This window comes from Monodon monoceros, unplaced genomic scaffold, assembly GCF_005190385.1.
Source record: "Monodon monoceros isolate NGI ecotype Baffin Bay Population unplaced genomic scaffold, NGI_Narwhal_1 Super_Scaffold_18, whole genome shotgun sequence".
NCBI classification, from domain to species: domain Eukaryota; kingdom Metazoa; phylum Chordata; class Mammalia; order Artiodactyla; family Monodontidae; genus Monodon; species Monodon monoceros.
In genome coordinates, this window is record NW_021703774.1 from 30695748 (window position 1) to 30716742 (window position 20995).

Genomic DNA, 20995 nt, shown 5'->3' on the forward strand with positions numbered 1-20995 from the left:
TACTCTGTCCCTGTTTCCTATGAGCCCAGTAGTCCATCCTGTATGGGACTCACACCCACTAAGAGCCCTTTAACCCCTTCTGTGCTTGCCTTGGCCTGAATGTGGGGGAGAAACCTATGGGGTGGGGTAGGGACCCTATTTCCTCTCCTCCCACTCTCACAGCCTCAGGTCTCGGGAGGACTCTGGGCAGCCTTCCGGCTGCTCCCTTGCCGCTTACTGAATTATTTCTATATTTGGCCAGCAAGCCACGTGGGTGGGGGAACCACTCCACTGCGGCTGCACTTCTGACAGCTGTGGGTGGGGGAAGCTGGTGACAGAGGCTACAGCAGTGGGCATGTGCATTTCTTGGAAGAACTAAGGAAGGCACCATCTGAGTGAGTAAGCCCGGAGAAGGGGCATGCGCCAACTCTTCACCCTCTTCCCCCACGTTCTGGTCCACGTTCCTGCCTCCTCTCCCCTCACCCACCTCCTGGATGCCCTTCTCTGCTCAGCTGTTTCTCACAGCAGCCTCTTCTCCAACAGACCACTGCCCTCCGGAAACGATGGTTGTTGCTGGACCCAGCTGGGACTCTGCCAGGCTCCAGTGCTCAGTCTAAGGAAAGGGCCCTCTTCCAGCCCTGCTCTCCCTGCCTGTCATGGCCACGCTCAGCTGCTGCCTGCTTGCCTGGGGACATAGGGCACCCAGCCCCAGCGCTGAGAGGCTAAACCAGGCCCTCTCACTCCATTTCACAGGGGCGCTCTGGGCACCAGGCCCCTTTCAGACCGAGAGCAACTGATGCCGTCTGTTCACTCACCTGGCACTGCCTGCTCTGAGACCCCTACCCGGGTCGCCCTGGAGGTGCCAACCCTGTGAACCCCTCCCCTGTGCCCTGACACTGAGAAGGCCCTGCCCACCCCCACCATGTGTGAAGTGATGCCCACAATCACCGAGGGGGACCCCCTGAGGTCTCCCCATGGAACGGATGCTGACGCCAACCTGGAGCAGCTGATGGTGAACATGCTGGATGAGCGGGAGAAGTTGCTAGAGTCCCTTCGGGAGAATCAGGAGACTTTGGCGGCGACACAGAGCCGGCTCCAGGATGCCCTGCGTGAGCGAGACCAGCTCCAGTGCCGCCTTAACTCTGCCCTTCCCCAGGTAAGGCCCGATAGTCTGCATCTCCCTCATCCCCTTCCCCTCACCCAGCCTTTCAGAGCCCTCAGCTTCTGGGCCCTCAGCTCTCTTCGTCTAGTAGCGTCTCAACAGATGGAATTCACAGAGCATTTACTCTCCTTCGCCTTGCTTCATAATACTTTTCCCTGTTACTCCCAAGCTCCTCAGGCTGAAATTGGCTCCACCTGGAGAAAAGGATGGACTTTGATGCAGGAAGAAAACCCAGCCTTAGTTGCCAACTGCAGTGAACCCATGCAGCCAGAAGGTGGCAGGCTATACTGGAAAGACACCTCCACCTTGGAGGCTCCTCACCAGGGTCCTGTTCTTGGAAGTGGTGGGTGGCGAACCACAGAGAATGGAGATGGAAGAAGCCTTAGAGGTTATCTAGTCCACCTCTCATTGCACAGATGAAAAAAACAAGAGGCATCACATGGAAAATTATAGGCAGAGCTGTGATACCCCACTTATTCTCCTCAATCAACATGACTACTAGCAATAATGGCCACCATTTATTGTGTTTTCTGTGTGCTAAGCACTTTGACTGGAATTTCCTTCACTAAATTCCACAGTGCCGAAGTTAGCGCTGTTATCGCCATCATCTCTATTTTACAAATGATGAAGCTGAAACTTGAGGAGATTGGTAAACCGCTCATGGCCACCCTGCCTGTGGGGGTGCTGCAAGGGTTAGGGAGGCAGCCCTGAGGGGCCACACAGCTCAGGACTCAGCTCCAGGCCCTCTCCCCCACGTGTGGGGAGAAGAAACAGAGTAGCTGAGTTTCCTACCCAGGGTCCAGAAGCGTTCGGGGGGCATAGTCTTGTGATGCTCTGTAGATAGGAGTATGGTGAGGAATTGGGGTGGGAGATGGGCCCATCCTACCCCACTGTGTTCGGAGCCCTGAACAAGCCCCCCCCAGGATGAAGGAGCCAGTCCCTGCCCCCAGGGAGCTCGAACACTAGAAAGGAGATAGACAAGAACCCAAATGATAGGAAGAAAATGTGGAGGAAGAGAAGAGGGGCCCCCAAAGGATTGTTAAAACAGTGTCAACACCTAAAATAGCTTCCAGATAATTGATCCTCAGAGCAACACTTGAGGGAGGATTGTCTTTCGGATTAGAGGTTCAAAGGGGTTAGGTATCTTGTCCAAGGTCACAAGCGGGCAGACCTGAGATTTGATCTCAACCCCTCACTGGGAGCTTCATGAGGGCAGGGATTATGTCTTTTCTGTTACTGTGTTTCCAGTGACCAGCACAGGAGCTGGTACATGGTAGGTGCTCAGAGTGCCTGTGTTCGGAACAGTTTTCAGAGGAGGGAGAAAGCCTTCCACTGGGAAGTCTGGAAAGGTCCCAAGGAGGTGTGTCCTTTGAGATGGACTTTGAAAGATCAGGTGTTGATAGAAGATTGGGCTTTCAGGGGTCGGGGGAGCCCACTGAGCAAAGGTGTGGAATTAAGAAGTTTACTAGTGACTGTAAACAGCGGTTACCCAGGTTGACCAGGTCTTAGGGTGTATGGAAAGGAACTGTGAGAGAGAAGCTGGAAACCAGGATAATAAGTTTGGATTTAATGGTGTAAACAACACTGTGCTTTGGGAGATTACCCTAGCAGCAGTGTGTCAGAGGGGTTAGAGTTGGGGAGGGACGTTACTAATGCCAAACCAGAAGTGAAACTCCCCTCCATCCACTTCTAAAGGGAAATGTCACTGGATTGTTGGAGAAACAGAAATACAAAATGGGAGGGAGGACATAATCAGGTTATATTGGTGGCTGGAGGGGGAAGGGGCGCAGAGCAGACCTGGTGACTTTCTCACTCTTCTATGCAACTGTATTCCCTTGCACCCTACCACATCCTTGGAATGCTTCCCCTCTGGAGAAGCACATGCTAGTAGTATGGATGGATAGGGATTTTTCTGGGGACAGTTGGTGGAAGTAAGGGACGAGTGAGAGGATCCCACCACTGACTCGGGCGTGCAGGATACTGCTTAGGTGGTGGATCCCCAAGCACTGAGGGGCCTTGGGGGTTTTCAGGAATTTGCCACCTTAACCCGGGAGCTGAGTATGTGTCGGGAGCAGCTTCTAGAGAGGGAGGAAGAGATATCAGAGCTGAAAGCAGAGCGGAATAACACGAGGGTAAGTGGGGTGACCTGGTGTGTGTTTGTGCTTTGGGGGTGGGGGGTATGACCAAGGGAGCAGGCATGGCCAGGGCCAGCACATCCCCAGCCCTATCCTAACCTCCTCCTGCCTTATATCACCCTGGGGTGATAGTCAGTTTGTTCAACCATCAGTGCTAGGCTTTTCACCTCTAGTTCGGGGTCAAGGAAAAGGTCGGGGTCTTGGGAGAGAGGCTAGGGCAGGTATGCAGTTGGGGCAGCCGCTGTTTACCCACACAGAAGTATTTCACCATTCTAACAATGGTACACATGGCAGTACTCGTGTCTGCTGGGTGTTCGTGTGGACCCTGCTTATAGCCCCTGGGCTCACAGCCCTTCCTCTTGCCCTCCCCTTCTCTCTGCCAGTTGCTTCTGGAACATCTGGAGTGCCTAGTGTCCCGTCATGAGCGGTCACTGAGGATGACTGTGGTGAAGCGTCAGGCTCAGTCACCTTCAGGGGTTTCCAGTGAGGTGGAGGTGCTGAAGGCTCTCAAGTCACTGTTTGTGCACCACAAGGCCCTGGATGAGAAGGTACCTAGGCTGGCCCACAGCCTGCCTCCACCCCCAATCCAGCCAGGCTTCCCCAGAGCCTCCGTGCATCCCTTCTCTGAGATTTCTGAATCCTGTGTTTCAGAAGGGAAAACTGCCTTCTAGCTTCATAACTGGCTCCCTCCTACCATTAATCCAATTTCCAGGTCCTCCTATTAGGTTCCCTCTCAGAAATTTGCCCCTTGGCAGGTCCTTCTCTTTGCCTTATGCTCAGTGGTGGTCGACCAAGCCCAGGCTTCTCCAACTTGAGTCCAGTGGGGTCCCTGTTTCTTTCTTCATCTCCCCTTTTATCTTGGACAGGTGCGAGAGCGGCTCCGGGTGGCCCTGGAGAGAGTGACCACCTTGGAAGAGCAGTTGGCGGGTGCCCACCAGCAGGTAAGCTGCTTGCCCTCCCTCCATCTGTAGACTACAGCTCCTGGAAGCCAAGGCTGGTTTACCCCTTTTCCCCACTCTGTTCCTCATCACATTTCTCCCCTCTGTCTTAACTGGAGACTGTTAGCCAACAGGAGGCATCTCTCTCTAGGAGGTGGGAGACTTGGAAGGGCCTGGAATATATAGGAGGTTCTCTTCTCTTTGACTCACTGCCCTGGGGACTGTGCCCTACAGGTGTCTGCCCTACAGCAGGAGGCAGGGGTTCAGGATGGAGTGGCAGAAGAGGAGGGGACTGTGGAACTGGGACCGAAATGCCTGTGGAAGGTGGGTCATGGGGAGCTGCATAGAGGGGACGTGTCTTACCCCGGACAGGAGGTGGGGGCCCTGCCCTGCCTTAGTGCAGTAGAGCAACTGCTTGACTTAAATTTGGAGCTTTCTCCAATGGTACCATCTCTCTTTCCTTCTTCCCCCTACCCCATCTGCAAAGAACTCTACAGATTTTTGTTTTAGTGCCCAGTACGCACACTGCTAAGCATATAATGTGTTTGTTCACTTGCATTGTTAGGTGCCATGTACCTAAGAGATCACTTCTCTTTCTGAGCCTCTGTTCCCCTAGTCATGCCCCTTTCTAGGTTACAAGAGGCTGAAATAGCAGGTAAAACTAGACATGATTATTTTTCAAGAGATACACAGGAGAGTGAGAGTGTTTGGTCATTGTCTGGAATGAGCTTCTGGAGGCCAGAGGAAGAAGGGTGTACCTGGAGGTGTGCTCTAAAATTGGGGGCAGAGCTGTGATCTGCTCTGGTTGTGCTGTCCCTCTTCCCACCTCCCCAGGGCAGGGCAGGGGAATGGGATGCCCAAGGCTCTGATGACTGACTGATAGTTCACTGTCTCTGGAGCATGACGCGGGCCAGGTAGAAGAGCTGCAGGAGCTCCTGGAGAAGCAGAACTTTGAGTTGAGCCAGGCCCGGGAGCGACTGGTCACCCTGACAGCAACCGTGGCCGAACTTGAGGAGGACCTGGGCACGGCCCGCCGGGACCTTATCAAGTCGGAGGAGCTGAGCAGCAAACATCAGCGGGACCTCCGGGAAGTGAGCAAGGGCCTGGGCCTGACCCTATCTTTCTGGGTGCAGGTATTTGGCACTCAGGAAGGTAGCTGCTGGATGTCCTGGGTGTAGAGGGAGAGCCAGGCAAGGGCTGAGGAGTGTAAGACTGAACACTTGGTAGGGTCCAATGTGGGGACGAGTGGTGGGAGGGATTGGTCAAGGTCAGAAACTGATAGGGTAATGCGGAGGAGATACAGCCAGCCAGATTTGGTGGGGAGGTGCGGACACGATGAGGGCAGGAAAAAGCTGATGACCTTCATCTCATCCTCTCCTGTACCGCTCAGGCTCTAGCCCAGAAGGAGGACGTGGAGAAGCGAATAACCACACTGGAGAAGCGCTACCTGGCTGCTCAGCGTGAGGCCACATCGATTCATGACCTCAACGACAAACTGGAGAATGAGCTGGCCAATAAGGAGTCCCTGCACCGCCAGGTAACTCCTGCAGATGGGGTTGGGGGACACTGTACTTGACCCTGGAGGTCCTAATGATCATGCTGGAGCCTCCCCTTGGTGGCCCAGGAGACCCTGAGGTGCTGGTCGCCTTGGGAAAGGGAAAGTCAGGTATCTCTGGGTAGCCAAGAATCAAGATTGCTCCCTGCGGCTTCTGACCTATCACTTGCTCTCTACTGAGGATGGGCCAGGGGGTGGGGGAAGCTTCAGTGCTCCCTCTTGACTCTTCTCCCCACCCCCTACTTTGCTAGTGTGAGGAGAAAGCCCAGCATCTGCAGGAGCTACTGGAGGTAGCAGAGCAGAAACTGCGGCAGACGATGCGCAAGGCTGAGACGCTGCCAGAGGTGGAGGCTGAGCTGGCCCAGAGAATTGCAGCCCTCACCAAGGCAAGCGGGCCAAGGGCCTGGGAATCCTCCTCTGTTCCCTGCTTCCTGAGCTCTTATGTAGCCAGGCAGTGAATGGAGAGAGTGGGACGCACGTTGGGCTGGGGGCCAGGAAACTGCTTCTCATTGCATGACTCCAGGAAACACACTTTGTTGTTGTGTCTGTCACATGGAAGAGTAATCCCTGCCCTCATCACCCCACAGGGACGTGACAGTTCCGTAAGAAGGGATGTAAGAGTACTTTAATAAGTAGAAGAAACTGTGCTGATGCAAAACATTTTTATTATCATTTACACCACTGTAGTTAACACTTCCTTTGGGGGGGTCTGAAGTGGAAAAAATAGGACTTTCATTTCTGGAAAGGTGAAATCTGAGAGGAAATATGATCAAAGTTTATACATCTCTGAATGGGGTGGGAGTTTAGGCTGAGCATATCTTTTTTTTTTTTTTTTTTGTCAAATTGAAGCATTCTAGATCTAGGGACCATCCCTAGCTGTTTGAAGGCTTCAGCTTTTGGACAAATAAAAGGGAATATAATTTTACCCAATGGATAGTTAACTTTATGGAGGTATGCAGGCTGAAAACATCCTAGGTCTGGAAGAGCTATGTAAATGCATGGACATCTACATGTGGTGGCTTAATCAAGAGAATTTAGGAGTGTTTACAGCGGGTTGGAGGCTTTCAGGGGTGCCTCATGTGGGATCACCATAGCTACCCACCCAAGCAATGGAGAGAAGAAAACCAATATTTAATAAGCATCAGACCCCAGAGCCTCTGGAGGATAGAGGCTGGCCATTGTGCCAGTGTGGCAGCTTGGGGGCTCTGGGGATGGAACCTGCAGCCTGGCTGTACCTCGGTAGACTCAGGACCACGTTTGCTTCTGCCACTGACTTGCTCTGTTACCTGGGAAAAGTCCCTCCCTCCCTAACTGGGCGTCTGTGTCATTATCTCTGTGATGATGTCATCATCTCTACAATGATGGGGTTGAATTTGGTCGTCTCTAAGGCCTCTCAGGCCCCTAGGAGTGAAGGGCAGAGTTTAAAGTGCAGCAGAAGACATTATGTGTGGGATGCTGAGCAGTCAGTTTTAGTAACTCTCAAAACTGACAAGAAGGGATGGACTGAAGTGATTAATATGTTCAAGGGAGTCATAGTAGAAGGGCCTTAAAGAGGGATTTCCTGACTGTAACATGTGTGATAGTCTGGAATACCTCGTCAGAAGAGGCAGTGGGGTCTCCATCTCTGAAGATGCATGAACGGAAGGGGAGACCACTCTACCCAGGCTGCTTTAATAACAAAGGTAATCACCATGGCTAACATTTGTTGAGTGCTTATTGTGTCCTAAGTGTTTGCCATGGATTATCACCTTTAGTCCTTGCAATGGGCATAGGTGCTGTTATTACAACTGAGGAAATAAAGGCTCAATAGAGGTTCAGTAACTTGCCCAAGGTCACACAGCTGGGAAGGGAGGGAGCCAGGATTTGAACCAGTCTGGTTTGAGTCCATGTTCTTAAGGGCAATTCCATCTATCTGGAGGCATAGAGATTTATGGTCGCTCATACTTTCAAGTGGGGTTTTTTTCTGGAAGCGTAGGGAGAATTTAGCCTCTTGAGCTGCCAGCTCTAGGATGTTTCAAGGCTATAGCCCTGAGCAGGAAGGAGAGGGTATGGGTGGCGGGAAAGCGGCAGGGTTGGGGTACTTGGGAAGAAAGGCAACGGTGGTGGCAATTATGCTCCAAGATGGTAAGTGGAGAGCTTGGCTTTCTTGGTCCCTGAGGCCCTGATTCCCAAGGGCCGCTCTGGCACCTGGGTGCATGGGATACAAGGTCTGAGCAGGAAGACAGATGATCTTCGGGCTGCACTGACCCATTCCTCCCTCCAGGCTGAAGAGCGGCATGGCAGCACTGAGGAGCACCTGCGGCAGTTGGAGGGACAGCTGCAGGAAAAGAACCAAGAGCTGGCAAGGGTGAGCTTACCGGGCCAGACTCTCGAGCCTCCTCTCAACCCCAGGGCGGCATCCCAGGATGGTCTGTGGGTAGGGAAAGGAGGAAGAGTGAGAGCTAGGGAAGGACCTGGCTAGGGACAGAGACAGAGCCACAGAGGGGTGGGAGGAGGTGGTCAGGAAAGCTGCAGACAGGGGCCCCCGGAGGATAAGAAGGGGACAGGTGAGTGGGCTGGAACCACAGCAGGAATGAGTGGCTCCCTGGGATTGCAGTGAGATGGCCCTGGGGTGGCTTGGTGCAAGGTGGTCTGGTTATGCAGGTGCGCCAGCGGGAGAAGATGAACGAGGACCACGGCAAGCGACTGTCAGACACCGTGGACCGACTGCTTAGCGAGTCGAATGAGCGCCTGCAGCTCCACCTCAAGGAGCGCATGGCGGCCCTGGAAGAGAAGGTGCTGTGGGTGGCGGGCCTGGATGGGCAGGGCTGCCCGGAAGGACTGCGCTGGCGGAAAGGGGCGGGGTGGGTAAAGGTCTGGGTGGAGCCGGGCAAGCAGGAATGGTTGGGGTGTGAGAGTTTAGTCGGGAGCGGGCGGGGGTGGGGGCCTGGGCGAGGCGGGGACTGCGGAGGGCTGTGGAGTGGAGTTAGGCTGAAGAGGAGCAGCCTGGGCTGGGGGTGGGGCGGTCTGGCAAGGAGAGGTAGGGCTGGGAGAGCAGACCGGAAGGCAGATCTTGCTGGAAGGGGAAGGCCTGAGCCGGAGTAGAGGAGCCGGGGTGGAGGGGAAGGGGGGCATCTTGGCTCACAGCTGTTCTCCCCCAGAACACACTGATCCAAGAGCTGGAGAGCTCCCAGCGGCAGATTGAAGAGTGGCAGCATGACAAGGTACCCAGCTGCTGGCCAGCCCTGCCAGCCCGGGAGGGCTGAGCTTGCTGTGAGGAAGGAACACGCCTGTGTTTCAAGCAGCTGCCCTAAAACCCAGCACTGTGCTAGCCAGTTTGTTAGTCCATGTACACACATTATTTCACTAATCCTCCCTAAAGCCTATCATAGTAGATGCATCACCGCCACCCACCTGTAAAGAAGAAACTTAGCCGTAAGCATAGGGCAGAGAGTGGGTAGCAGAGAGGCAGGACGCTGTGAAGGACTCGACAGAAGGATTTGGTGGGGCCTCAAACCTGGTGAAGCTCTTGCTTTCTGGTGATTTGGGCCGGATTAGCCACTATCCCTATGCTAGCAATGTCTGTGAGGTCTGGGAGTTCACTGAGGGCCCCTCTGCTGCCCAGCCTTATTTGTCATGCATTTGCTTGTTAGTGGGGGCTCAGCAGGCCTGTTCTGGTAGAGTCCTTCCAGACAGACCTTCCTTCTGGCCCTGCCCCTGCCAACCCTTCTACTCACTCTCCAGTTGGACCTCTTCTCTTTTGGTGTCATCTGTGGGCTTGGCCTTGGGTCCCTGGCTTTGGACTTTGCAGTGCATTCTTCTGCTTCTCCCCAACTCTGCTGTTCTCTTGGTCCTTCTCTCCTCTCTCTTCCCCTCCCTCGCCCCTACCCCCACCATGGCTCTGCCTGGCACAGGGCCGCCTGTCTGAAGAGATTGAGAAGCTGCGCCAAGAGGTGGACCAGTTGAAGGGTCGAGGAGGGCCATTTGTGGATGGCATCCACTCCAGGTACTGGAGCTCAGGAGGCTTAGTGTGCTGTGATGGAGTCCTGGACAGACCTAGATGGGCCCTGGGGGAGGAGACTTCCTCCCACCAAAACACCGCCCAGGATCTCAGGGTCCTGCTCATATTCAGGGTGGGACACTGAGGCTTAGAGAACTTTGTAAAGTCACCCAGCTCACTTGGGCAGTTTAGAAGGGAGCACCTGTCCTCTGAGGGATGCTGAGAGGCAACTAGAGCACAGGATGATCCTTCGCCACTGCCATGAGACACAGGGCATGATTCCTGCTTCCTTGACAGAGGGCCCACCCTTGACAGGGGTCTGCTGAGTTACATGCTCACCTATGTCCCACAGGGCCTGCTCACAGGGAGTATCTGGTTCACTCTAGTTACTTTGAGACACCTTATTTACGGCTCTGAACCTAATGCTTAAATTAGGCCCATGTTTTAGGGAACTTCTGGATTTTTCTTCATATTTTGTGAAGCATTTGGCAGTGAACTCAGACCTCAAGCCTGCGCTCAGTTCTTTGCCCAGAGAGGCAGGCTGACGATTGAGGAGACTGAAGTAGATGAGGCCACTCAAGGTTCATGGCTCCTGGATATTTTCTGTCCAAACCAAAGTCTCTTAGATCAGAACACATAAGGTTCCCTATGGTCAAGCTCTCGTTAGATCAGAGAAATAGGGATCAGCTTCTTTGAAGAGAGGTTAAAGGAAAATTGTACATGTATATGTGCAGAGGGGTAGGGCTTAAATTAGGGAAAGAGACGTTGAACGTGAAGAAGAGAAGCCTGTGGGTTTCTGGGGTGTTAGAGACTTGGGTATCAATTTCAAGTTTGTTAGGAATATTTGTATAGGAGTGTGGAGAGAAGCAGGGAATAGAGACAGAAAATGGTAGTTGGAATTCCTCCTACTTCTCCCTTCCTGTAGGTTGCTCAGAAGAGACCAAACCCCTACGCCAATTAAAAAGGCATAGCCCAGAGTTCACCAAGCTATTTGGCACTGCTTGCTTTCCTTAATGGTTGGGAGTTCTTGGCTTTGACTATAGAAGCACTGGCCCCATCATGGAATTGGGACTGAGTTGCAGGGAAAAGGGGGGAATAAGCAGAAACTCCCCCATCCCTCCAGATAGCTTGTGTAACCTGTTGTAGGCTCACCCTGTCCCTTTGCTCTGGGCTCCCTCAAGTTCTAAACTGGGAAGGCATAGGGAAGAAATGTCAGTAGGGGAGGCTCCAGATATTCCAGAGGATCATTACTGTGATCCTAAAATTTCAGGGTTGGGATAGACCCTTGGGGCAGTCAAAATGCTTTCTCTAGCCCATGTCTCTGATACAGTGTCAGGGCCTCCTGAAGCTTCCTGGGGACAGGGAGTATGCCTGGCTTGAATTTTGGCCAGGGACTTAGTCCAGAGGAAGACCAGAGGTAGTTGCTAGGGAGAAGACCAAGAAACAAAGACGCTCAGAGTTCAGAGGACTTTTAGAGATCATCCCTTCCAACTTCTCTTGGTGCCATGGTCCCTCCCACACATTCTTGTCAGGTGGCCAGAGTCTCCACCTGAATACCTCTCTGAGGGGAGCGCAGCTTGTTTAAAGCTACCAGTTACATCATAAGCCAGCTCTTGCTATTTGAAGGTGCCTCTTGTGTTAAGTGAAAAGCTGCCTCCCTAGAACTTCCTCCCCTGGATCATACGGATCCCTGGAGCACCAGAGAATAAACCTAATCTCTTGCTTACGTGGCAGCCCTTAAGGCATTAACAAAAGCTCATGTCCTGCTAAGACTTCTCTTTTCCCAGCTGAAGATCCCTTAACTCTTTGGGCCCAGTGGGTGTAAGCTGGGGCTGTCAGTCCTCAGGGCTCGTCTTCTCTCCCCCATCCGCCACTCAAGGGCGCACATAGGCAGTGCAGCAGATGTGCGGTTCTCCCTGAGCGCAACCGCCCATGCACCTCAAGGTCTGCATCGTTCCTACTCAGCACTGCGGGAAGAGTCTGCCAAGGTGAGGGCGTGGAGGGGTGAGTGTGGATGGGTCTACCCTGGGGAGTTTGGGGTCAGTTCAGCCACGCGCCTTGCTCCAGTTTCACAGACGGCTGGTGTGATGCAAATCCTCCCCCTACCCTCCCCCGTGTCGACGACAGCTGCAGCCTTGGGGTTGGGGCCATCACTGCAACAGCTGTGTCTCGCCTCGACCTCCTAGTGGGCAAGAGGTAGAGGCTGGTGGGTGGTCAGCTAGTCCCTGGGGCCCCACTGAAGCCTGTGCATGTGTACCTGGGTGTGCAGCACGTATTTCTAGTGGTTGGGGTGGGGGACGCAGGGGCAAGATGGAATTGGCAAGCTTTCTGGAACAAAAGCTGTGGTTTATGGGTAGGTGAGAGAGGATGACAGGTTAACTAGCCATGGGACGGCACCTGAAGTTTTCTGAGAAGCATGTAGCTCATGTGGAGTCTGCCTAGGGAGATTTAGAGAGAACAGGAAAGATTAGGGGCAGAAAAGGACTGACTTCAATCTTTTGGGGAAGTCTGATTCCTTCCTAGCCCCATAATTGTTAACCGTGCTCTGTCTCGAGCCCAGATCCTCTACGTGCTCTAGGGCACTAGCAGATATAGGTGGAGAAGGAGGGAACTCCTAGTCTGATGGCGGAAGATTCATCTCTGCCATTAGGAAACCCCTAGTGTAAGGGGGGAGTTGAAGTCTGAAGTCATCTCTTTTTCTCTCTCCCCTCTCTCCCTTTCCTCTGTTTATAAGAGCACAGCAGCTGCCCAGGACCTCAGTCTAAAGGCTGCAGGAGTGGGAAAAGCACCCTAAGGGGATCTTGGGGGTTTGGGTCATACAGGATGGGGTTAGAGATGGCCTCTTTCCTTTTCTTCCGCTGCTCTTCTCACACTCCCAGCCCAGTTCTGTGCTCTTTCTGCTTCTGGACCTTTGTCTACCGAAGGGGTTTGTAGAATGATTTCTGAGAAGCTACCTCCTCTGAGGGTTGATCGGAGGGTCCTGTAATGTGCTGAAACTCTGAGACACAAGACAGTCATGCCTGCTTGGCTTTTTCTCGTTTCCTATATCTAGTCACCTTTTGTGTGAGTAGAAACAGATTGCCTTTACATAATGCTTACTTGGTGCCAGACCCTGTGCTAAGTGCCTTACATGCATTTCCTAATTTAATCCTCAGAGCTACCTGTGAAGTAGGTACTATTACCATTCCCACTTTACAGATGAAGCAACTGAGGCACAGAGAGGTGAAACAACTCTCTCGTAGCTTGTGTTGGGTGGAGCCAGGATTCAAAGCAAGGCAGTCTCTGGAATCTGTTCCTAACCATTCTGCTATCTGGCTCCTTGAGTTTGCGTAGTATTTCTTAGACTTTAACATACAAGTAAGTTACCCAGGGATTTTGTTAAAATGCAGATTCTGAATTAGTAGGTCTGGGATGGGGCCAGAGATTTAGCGTATCTAACAAGCTCCTAGGAGATGCCAATGCTGCTGGTATAGGTTGGGAGGGTCCTGCTCCTTAGTCATCTGGTGTGTCTTATTACTACTCCTGTATCCTCCTTCTCTGCTAAGGACTGGGAGCCATCTCCACTGCCTGGGGTGCTGGTCCCCACAGCCACCCCTGCCTTTGACAGTGACCCTGAGATCTCTGATGTGGATGAGGATGAGCCAGGGGGTCTGGGGGGCTCCGTGGACGTTGTCTCCCCCAGCAGCCACTCAGACGCCCAGACCCTGGCCATGATGCTGCAGGAGCAGCTGGATGCTATCAACGAGGAGATCAGGTTAGGGCAGGGGTGGAGGGCCTGGGAGGTTCCTTGAAGGACAGAGGCTCTTTGTGTTTGGTCACTGCAGGAGAGATTCTACATGTGTTTGCTTGTCTCTTACAGCTGGACCTTAGAGTGCCACAGTTTAGGGACCCTGTGTGGAGCATCGGGCAAGGTTCTGGCCCAGTGCTGGACAGAGAGGGGTAGGACCTCAGATTGACTTCTTAGGCTTCATTTTCTCTCCCAGGTCTATGGAGACTGTGTTCCTGAAGCTCCTGAAGCTAAACATAACCATTATGAGTGTAGTTCCCACATACTGAGGCCAACTCAGGGTGAGAGCTTTGGTCAGTCTAATCACAGTCACTGGAGGAGACAGCATTATCTCCATTTTATAGACAAGGAAACAAACCAGAGAGATTAAGTGATTTGCCCAAAGCGATGCAGTAAGTGGCAGAGCCCGGATTCAAACTCGGGTCTAAACTCAGTGCACTGTGTCATGCCTCTGGTCTCTAATGAGGCATCAAACAGAAACCATTGGCAGGGAACGTTATGAAGACCTGCACTTCACCCTGCCTTTGTAGAGAGTTTATTAATGTTTGTGACAAACAGCAAGAGAAAATCCAAACCAGAGAATGTCAGAGCTTTACAGGGCTGTAGGGGTCATCTGGTTCAATGGTTCCCACACTTTTGGATTTCACAGACCAGCTAAGAAGAAAACACTAGACACACACACACACACACACACACACACACACACACAAAGAGAAGGGTACTAACATAGGACTGCCAACTTTCATTCTGCAAAATGAAACATTAAAGATAATTACCATTTCCTATCACAACCATTCTACAAAAGAAAGGATATTTTAACATCCCTAAAGTTGGAAAGACATGCTCTGAGAATAAAGATAGGTCCTGTTCCTAAAGGATAGTTGGCATGTTTACATTAGTTTGTGTGTGTGTGTGTGTGTGTGTGTGTGTGTGTGTGTGTGTGTGTGAGAGAGAGAGAGAGAGTGTGTGTGTACATGTGTGTGAGTGTGCATACACACATTCCTCTCTGAGTGCCCCCTTCATACACATAACATTATCACTATTATTCTAATTTTTCCTTGGAACAGGAAAAGCTCCATCAGGGATCAGTATCAATTAAAGGTCCTGTGTTTGAGAAATACTGACCTAGACCATTCCTGACATTGGGTATATTGGGAAACTGAGGCCCTATAGATAGTGGTAGGTCAAGAATTCTGACTTCCATGAAGGTTTATATTCCACTGACTAAATTGCCTCCTTTCCCAGCAACTGCTTTTGTTAAATTAGGGAGTTTTGTTACATTAGGCCAGTTAACAAGAAAGAGAGAAAATTGTCTAAGCTGCAGTGGGATAGAACCAACTCTGCCCACAGGGCCTTGTATGTCCCTGCAATGCCGAAAACAATGGGGCACACCTGGCCATTGCCTTCTACCTGGGGTCACTGGGTGGTGACTGCAGGCAGTGCCCACATCTGCCTCCTGCTTGTCCTCTCTGGGGCTAATCATGAGATCCGGTTTTGCCTGCCTCCCAGGATGATCCAGGAAGAGAAGGAGTCCACAGAGCTCCGTGCTGAGGAGATTGAGACACGAGTGACTAGTGGCAGCATGGAGGCCCTAAACCTGACCCAGCTGCGCAAACGTGGTTCCATCCCCACCTCTCTGACTGCCCTGTCCCTGGCCAGCGCATCCCCTCCGTTCAGCGGCCGCTCCACACCTAAGCTTACTTCCCGCAGTGCTACCCAGGACCTGGACCGAATGGGGGTCATGACCTTGGTGAGAGTCTTGGGGCAGTTGATGAACAACCTTGTCATCACTGGGCTTGGCCGAGGGGAGTTGAGAAGGCACAGCAGGGCTCACTCTCTCTCATTTGGGCCCCAGCATCTTCTTCTCATGATGTGTGCAGACCCTGGCATACCAGGTCACCAGCGTGTCCTTCTGGGACTGGAAAGGGCTATGTAGTATCTTCCTTACCCTCTCCCTTGGGTAATGCTTAAGAAACTCACCCAATGCCCATACCTCTTTCTCTCTTCCAGAGGTGGCTCTGATTTATTTTTTCAAGCCAGTTTTTTGTTGTTGTTGTTTTGTTTTGTTTTGCTGTGATATTCTCTTCAGGCCTGTGTGAGGCACTGAATCCTATCTTCTCATCCTAAGACCACTGGGCTCCCCTTGGGGTAGACTTTCAAGCAACCAAAGGGTGAGTCCAAGCTCACCCTTCACTCTCTCTTCCAGCCCAGTGACTTAAGAAAGCATAGGAGGAAGCTGCTGGTGAGTGCTGCCTGATGACGCAGGTACTAATAGGTTAATTCTCCCAGGCCTTTCCCTTTTGGCTTCTCCCCACTGGGCCCTTGAGTCTGAGTCTGAACTCTGAGAGGCCCCTAGGGCCTCCCCTCTGCTTTTCTCCGTGCTCCTCTGCCTGTCTGGGCTGGGTAGGCAGGCCCCAGATCTCTCCCTCTATCCCCTGACGGCTTCACTGTCTGTTCAGTCACCAGTGTCTCGGGAAGAGAACCGAGAGGATAAAGCCACCATAAAATGTGAGACTTCTCCTCCTTCCTCACCCAGGACGCTGCAGCTAGAGAAGCTTGGCCACCCAGCCCTGAGCCAGGAAGAAAGCAAGAGGTAAATGGAGCAGACCCCTTATCGAGCCTCTCCATTCCCAAGTTTATCGCGTCCCTCTCTCTGCCTCTGAACAGGCTGCATCTCACTTGTCCCAGATGTCTGAACATCTCACTTGTCTTTGAAACACCATCAGGGAAGGACAGTCCCATGTCTCCTTTGGTCACATGCTCTGATCATACCCCCTTAACCCTCCCAACTCTGACACTTACTGTAAGTTCTTCCTGAAGTCTAACTTCCATCTCTCATGCTGTAATTTAAGTATGTTTCTTCTCATTCCACCCCCTCCTGGCTGTCATCCTGTAGTGCTTTGGAGGATCCAGGCAGCAACCCCAGCAGCAGCAACAGCAGCCAGGACTCCTTGTACAAGGGCACCAAGCGCAAGGGCATCAAATCATCCATCGGCCGCCTGTTTGGGAAGAAGGAGAAAGGCAGGCTGATCCAGCTGAGCCAGGGCGGAGCCACGGGCCATGGTCTCTGTCTCCTAGTAAATGGGTGCGAGTAGAGGGCAGAAGCAGGAGGGTATCCTTGGATCCAGTCTTCTCTGCCTGCCTCCCAGGGACCAGTGGGCAGAAGCCACAGACACAGAGATTCAGCTCCGGAGAAGAAGTTTTCTGTTAGAGCTATTTCACAGCGGGAAGGGCTACCTCATGAGGTGGTAGCTCCTGCCACGAGAAGTGTCAAGCATCAGTATCAGGCTGTTTATTTGATATGCTGTGGAAGGGGTTCCTGTATTCAGTGTGAGGTTGGACCTCTGAGGTTTCTTCCAATCTGGAGGTTTTCTGAGGTACTGTGCTCAGGACCTTCAGGAGAAATTTCTTAGTTCTTTCTCTAAGAGAGTCAGTTCTTAATTCCTAGTACATCTTGCCTTCAGGACTCAAAATATCACAATGCCTAATCATGACTTTGTAGACATTATAGTCAAGTAAGTGCTTGGGCAAGGGTAGCATTATTAACACCTCTATGACGACATAAAGTTCCAGTGTGTGCTTGGTGTGTGGTAGGTACACAATAAATGTTAGCTATCTTCCTCTCCCTTCCCCTATTCCTTCTTTCCTTTCTTCCTTTCCCTCCCTTCCTCCTTCTCTTTCCCTCATCTATTCAGTGATTTGTTCAATAGACATGTATTGAGTAACTACTGTAAACAAGGCTTAGTATTAGGTCTCGGAGCAATAGTGCATTCCTTCAAGGAGTTCAGTTTCTAATGAAAAGGAAAAAATAAAGAGATGATTCTAAAACAATATTAAGATAGCAATAGGCTCTGGGTGCTTCTGGAACTCAGAGGTCAGCCATGGAGTGGTGGGGGCGACAGGAGAAGCTTTCTCTGCTGGGCAACACCTGGGCAGAAGCTTGAAGGCTAAGTGGGAATTAGCCAAGCCAAGAAGAGGGGTGTGTGTGTGTGTGTGTGTGTGTGTGTGTGTGTGTGTGTGTGTGTGAGGGGAAGAGGCGGGGGGGTGGGGGGGGTCTGAGAAAGGCAAAGATTCATGAGTGTGAGAGTTTTGTAAGCAGTTGAGTCTATTCAGAGTGGGGAGGGAAGAGGGTAGAGGGAGCAGAAGAGGTGAGTTTAGACCCTAGGCTGGGGCCAGCTCATAAGGGCCTTGCAAAATATATTGTGGAGCCAGCCACACATGGGAGGGGGCAGGGCTGAGAAGGTCTGGTCAGTGGAAGAGGCATCTCGTGTTGAAGCCTTATGATTTCCTATGTTCCCCACACCACATTGGCACCTAAACCTAAGACAGCATCCCAGATTGGCTTCTGGATTACCAACACCCTCGGTCCTCTGTGCACTTGTGAGGAGTGACCAGGGCTTAAATGAATTGTAAGATGCTGCCCCTGCCATGAACTCTAGCATCAGTTCAGGAGATCCTTAACAGAAGAGGACAGAGCTATGCATGTTCCCTTTCGAGATTTGTGCAAGTGAGTGGCCCTGAGAAAGAGGCCCAGGCACACATCTCTGAACGTGCCTCTTTCCCCACCCTCAACCCAGGTCAGGATAATTCTGTCTGAGCCTCGAAGCCCACTCTGGCTCTCTGGGTTTCCTTTTCCCCTTGGTTTGGAGGAGGGACAAGTTCTGTCTAGGATTCTGCTGCCGTTAGGGTGGAACGACTTCCATCCGTCTGGCTGAAAAACACCTCCAGGGCTGAGGCTCCCAGGGGAAGGCTCTCTGGGCTTGGAGTGACCCACTCGATGCCACTGTGGGACTGCCTGTTTGTAGGGATGTCATGTGGAGGCTCCAGGAATAATGGGTTGTCCCATCAGACCCTCGGGTTGTCACATGCTGAGGAGCCTCCTGCTGGTCTGCTCCCCGGTCCTGGCCCAGGCCAAGGGAGGAGAAGCAGAGAGGGCCTCGCTGATATGCCATCTCTTCCCTTCTAGTTCTGCTAATAGACTCTGAGCTCGGTCTGCAGGAGCCCATGGTACCTACCAAGCTGGGGACCCAGGCAGAAAAGGACCGGCGGCTGAAGAAGAAGTAAGAGCCACCGGCCAGTCTCTGCCAGGGTGGGGTCCAACCCCTCATACACTCTTTTCCCTGTACTGCCATGGGACTGAGCTCAGGCAGCCAGAGCCCAGCAAGGCCCTTTCTGGACTGAGTTGGCCTGGTCTAAGTGGGCACAGCAGGGTTTGGGAGGTTGTTCTTAGGATGACCTGAGTGAGAAGGAGACAAGGTGCTGTGGGAGAGTGACCCAGCATCTGGGGATCTCTGACAGAGCAGAGTAGAATGTGTTTCAGGCCATGTGCAAACAAAGCGAGAGCCCTCACCTCTGGGAATGGAGAGGTGTTGCTGCTTCATGTCTTGGTGTCACACTGCTTCAGGAATAGAGCAGGGGTAGCAGTCCAACGGTGGGGAGAAGGGGTAGCGGGAGTCCAACTCTTGGCACAGTCCATGGTCCCTGGGAGTAAGCTTTGTTGAGAAAGAAGGAAGGACTAGTGAGTCTGTTGTTCCTCTTCCTGCAAGACACCAGCTGCTTGAAGATGCCCGCAGAAAAGGAATGCCCTTTGCCCAGTGGGACGGCCCTACTGTGGTCTCCTGGCTAGAGGTAAACCTGGGCAAAGGGAGTCTAAGTCTACTCAGGGGTCTGGTGGGAAGGATGTGTGGACTGGGACAAGGACTCCTTGGGCAAAGGGGTGGTATTTCTAGAATTTTCCCAGCATGTTTCTCCCATGCCAAGTGCACAGTGCCATACCTAGCACTTAGCCAGAATCGATGCTATATACTTATGCCTCTCAAGTAGCTAAGTCTGGATAAGGGGAATTAATCTTCACTGAGCCATTAAGACTTTCACAGGTGCCCCCATTAAGACTTTCATTCTTCCTATAGGTGCCCCCAGGAGCTAATCACCCATGCAATGTTGGTAAAGTCCCTTCACCTTCCCAGGCCTCAGATTTTTCATCTGTAAAATGGGAAAAAGAGGCATTTGATGATGGTCATCTCCACATTTCTAAATTCCTCTGCTCTTCATTTGCTGTTCTGAGGCCATGGATGAGGCCTGGCCCTTGCCTCTCAGTATTGCCAGACTTTTGCAGTGGAGCCCAGATCTTGGGAAAGGGGCTGAATTTACCCTCTGTGCCCCACATCTGCAGCTCTGGGTGGGGATGCCTGCTTGGTATGTGGCAGCCTGCCGGGCCAACGTCAAGAGTGGTGCCATCATGTCAGCCCTCTCGGACACAGAGATCCAGCGGGAAATTGGCATCAGCAATGCCCTGCACCGGCTCAAGCTCCGGCTGGCTATCCAGGAGATGGTGTCGCTGACCAGCCCCTCTGCCCCGCCCACCTCCAGGACTGTGAGTGGCCTCTCCCTCACCCAGGACATTTTCAGAAGCCCCAAAATAGTGTTTACAAAGTTTCATATTGGTCATTGGGAAGATGGTAGCATTTGAGTCCTGCCCCTTACTTCCCATCCCCACAAAGGGTTCCATCAGGTCTCCAAGAGGAGGTAACACTGTTGCTAGCAGAATCCCAGCAGGCCTAGTTCCCTGCCTCCCACGTACCACTCATGAGCTCCATCTCCCCATACCTACCCTGCCGGTAATTTTAGATCTTTGGGCAGAGTTTCCAAAGACAGGACTTCTGGGTTCTGTGTTTTTGCCAGATTGGGGTAGCAGAGGGAGTAGGGCATTTGTAAATTCTGGTCCGCCAACCTCTCCATAAGAATGTAAACCTCTCCATGGACCCCCAGGGTAAAACCTTTCACTGTAGTCCATCTCTGTGATTGGGGTCAGCCCTTATTCCAGATTCACACTATTTATTAATATTCATTCAGGAAACATTTGTTGGGTACTTCTATGTGCCAGGCATTGTGCTCAGCAGTGCAGATACGGTAATAAAAGAGAGCTGCTCAGAGCTAGACGATGTGCAGAATTCTGGGCTGGGCCTGTGGGAGGACTTAGGGGAAGGGAGCTATGTCTTGTCCTTAGGGCTCCCAGCCTGATGGGGAGCCTAGGAGCTCACACGCAGGACCAGCTAGGTTTCCTCTCTGCTTACAGTCTTCTGGGAATGTCTGGGTCACCCATGAAGAGATGGAAACTCTGGCAACATCCACTAAAACAGTGAGTCTGGCCCTGGGCCCTGGGCCTGGGGTTAGGGCTGATGACTTGCATGAGGATGAGGGAAAGGTTGTGGGAAGTCAAAGGGGCTTGTAGCTGATCTAATACGAGATTGGTATCCCTGATGTGTGATGGAGTTCTGTTCTCAGGGTGGTGGGTGGGTGGGAAAGAAGTGAGAATGGAAACAGTTTGTGTGTGTGTGTGGGGGGGGTGGTCTATTCCAGGGGGTCACAAGTTCACCCTGAGCTACTGGTATACTCCAGTGAAGAAGAGCAGGGCTTGGGAGCGTTTTGCCCTGCTATTGTCATGAAGCCACAGAGTCCGT

General features: G+C 52.3%; 1 protein-coding gene across 1 annotated transcript in view; it reads left to right on the forward strand.

The window, feature by feature from the left end:
- The first annotated feature begins 350 nt into the window (after positions 1-350).
- PPFIA4 (PTPRF interacting protein alpha 4) overlaps positions 351-20995 on the forward strand; it is a 34563-nt gene continuing 13918 nt past the window's right edge. The window contains exons 1-22 of the mRNA XM_029230967.1: positions 351-1135; positions 3172-3273; positions 3660-3824; positions 4143-4217; positions 4449-4538; positions 5114-5305; positions 5605-5751; positions 6021-6155; positions 8033-8116; positions 8413-8544; positions 8910-8972; positions 9663-9754; positions 11628-11736; positions 13294-13502; positions 15045-15285; positions 15742-15777; positions 15995-16128; positions 16432-16598; positions 18502-18595; positions 19082-19163; positions 19708-19908; positions 20611-20673. Coding sequence (XP_029086800.1) covers positions 902-1135; positions 3172-3273; positions 3660-3824; positions 4143-4217; positions 4449-4538; positions 5114-5305; positions 5605-5751; positions 6021-6155; positions 8033-8116; positions 8413-8544; positions 8910-8972; positions 9663-9754; positions 11628-11736; positions 13294-13502; positions 15045-15285; positions 15742-15777; positions 15995-16128; positions 16432-16598; positions 18502-18595; positions 19082-19163; positions 19708-19908; positions 20611-20673 — 2847 coding nt within the window. The 5' untranslated portion in view covers positions 351-901. The remainder of the gene's footprint in view (positions 1136-3171; positions 3274-3659; positions 3825-4142; positions 4218-4448; positions 4539-5113; positions 5306-5604; positions 5752-6020; positions 6156-8032; positions 8117-8412; positions 8545-8909; positions 8973-9662; positions 9755-11627; positions 11737-13293; positions 13503-15044; positions 15286-15741; positions 15778-15994; positions 16129-16431; positions 16599-18501; positions 18596-19081; positions 19164-19707; positions 19909-20610; positions 20674-20995) is intronic.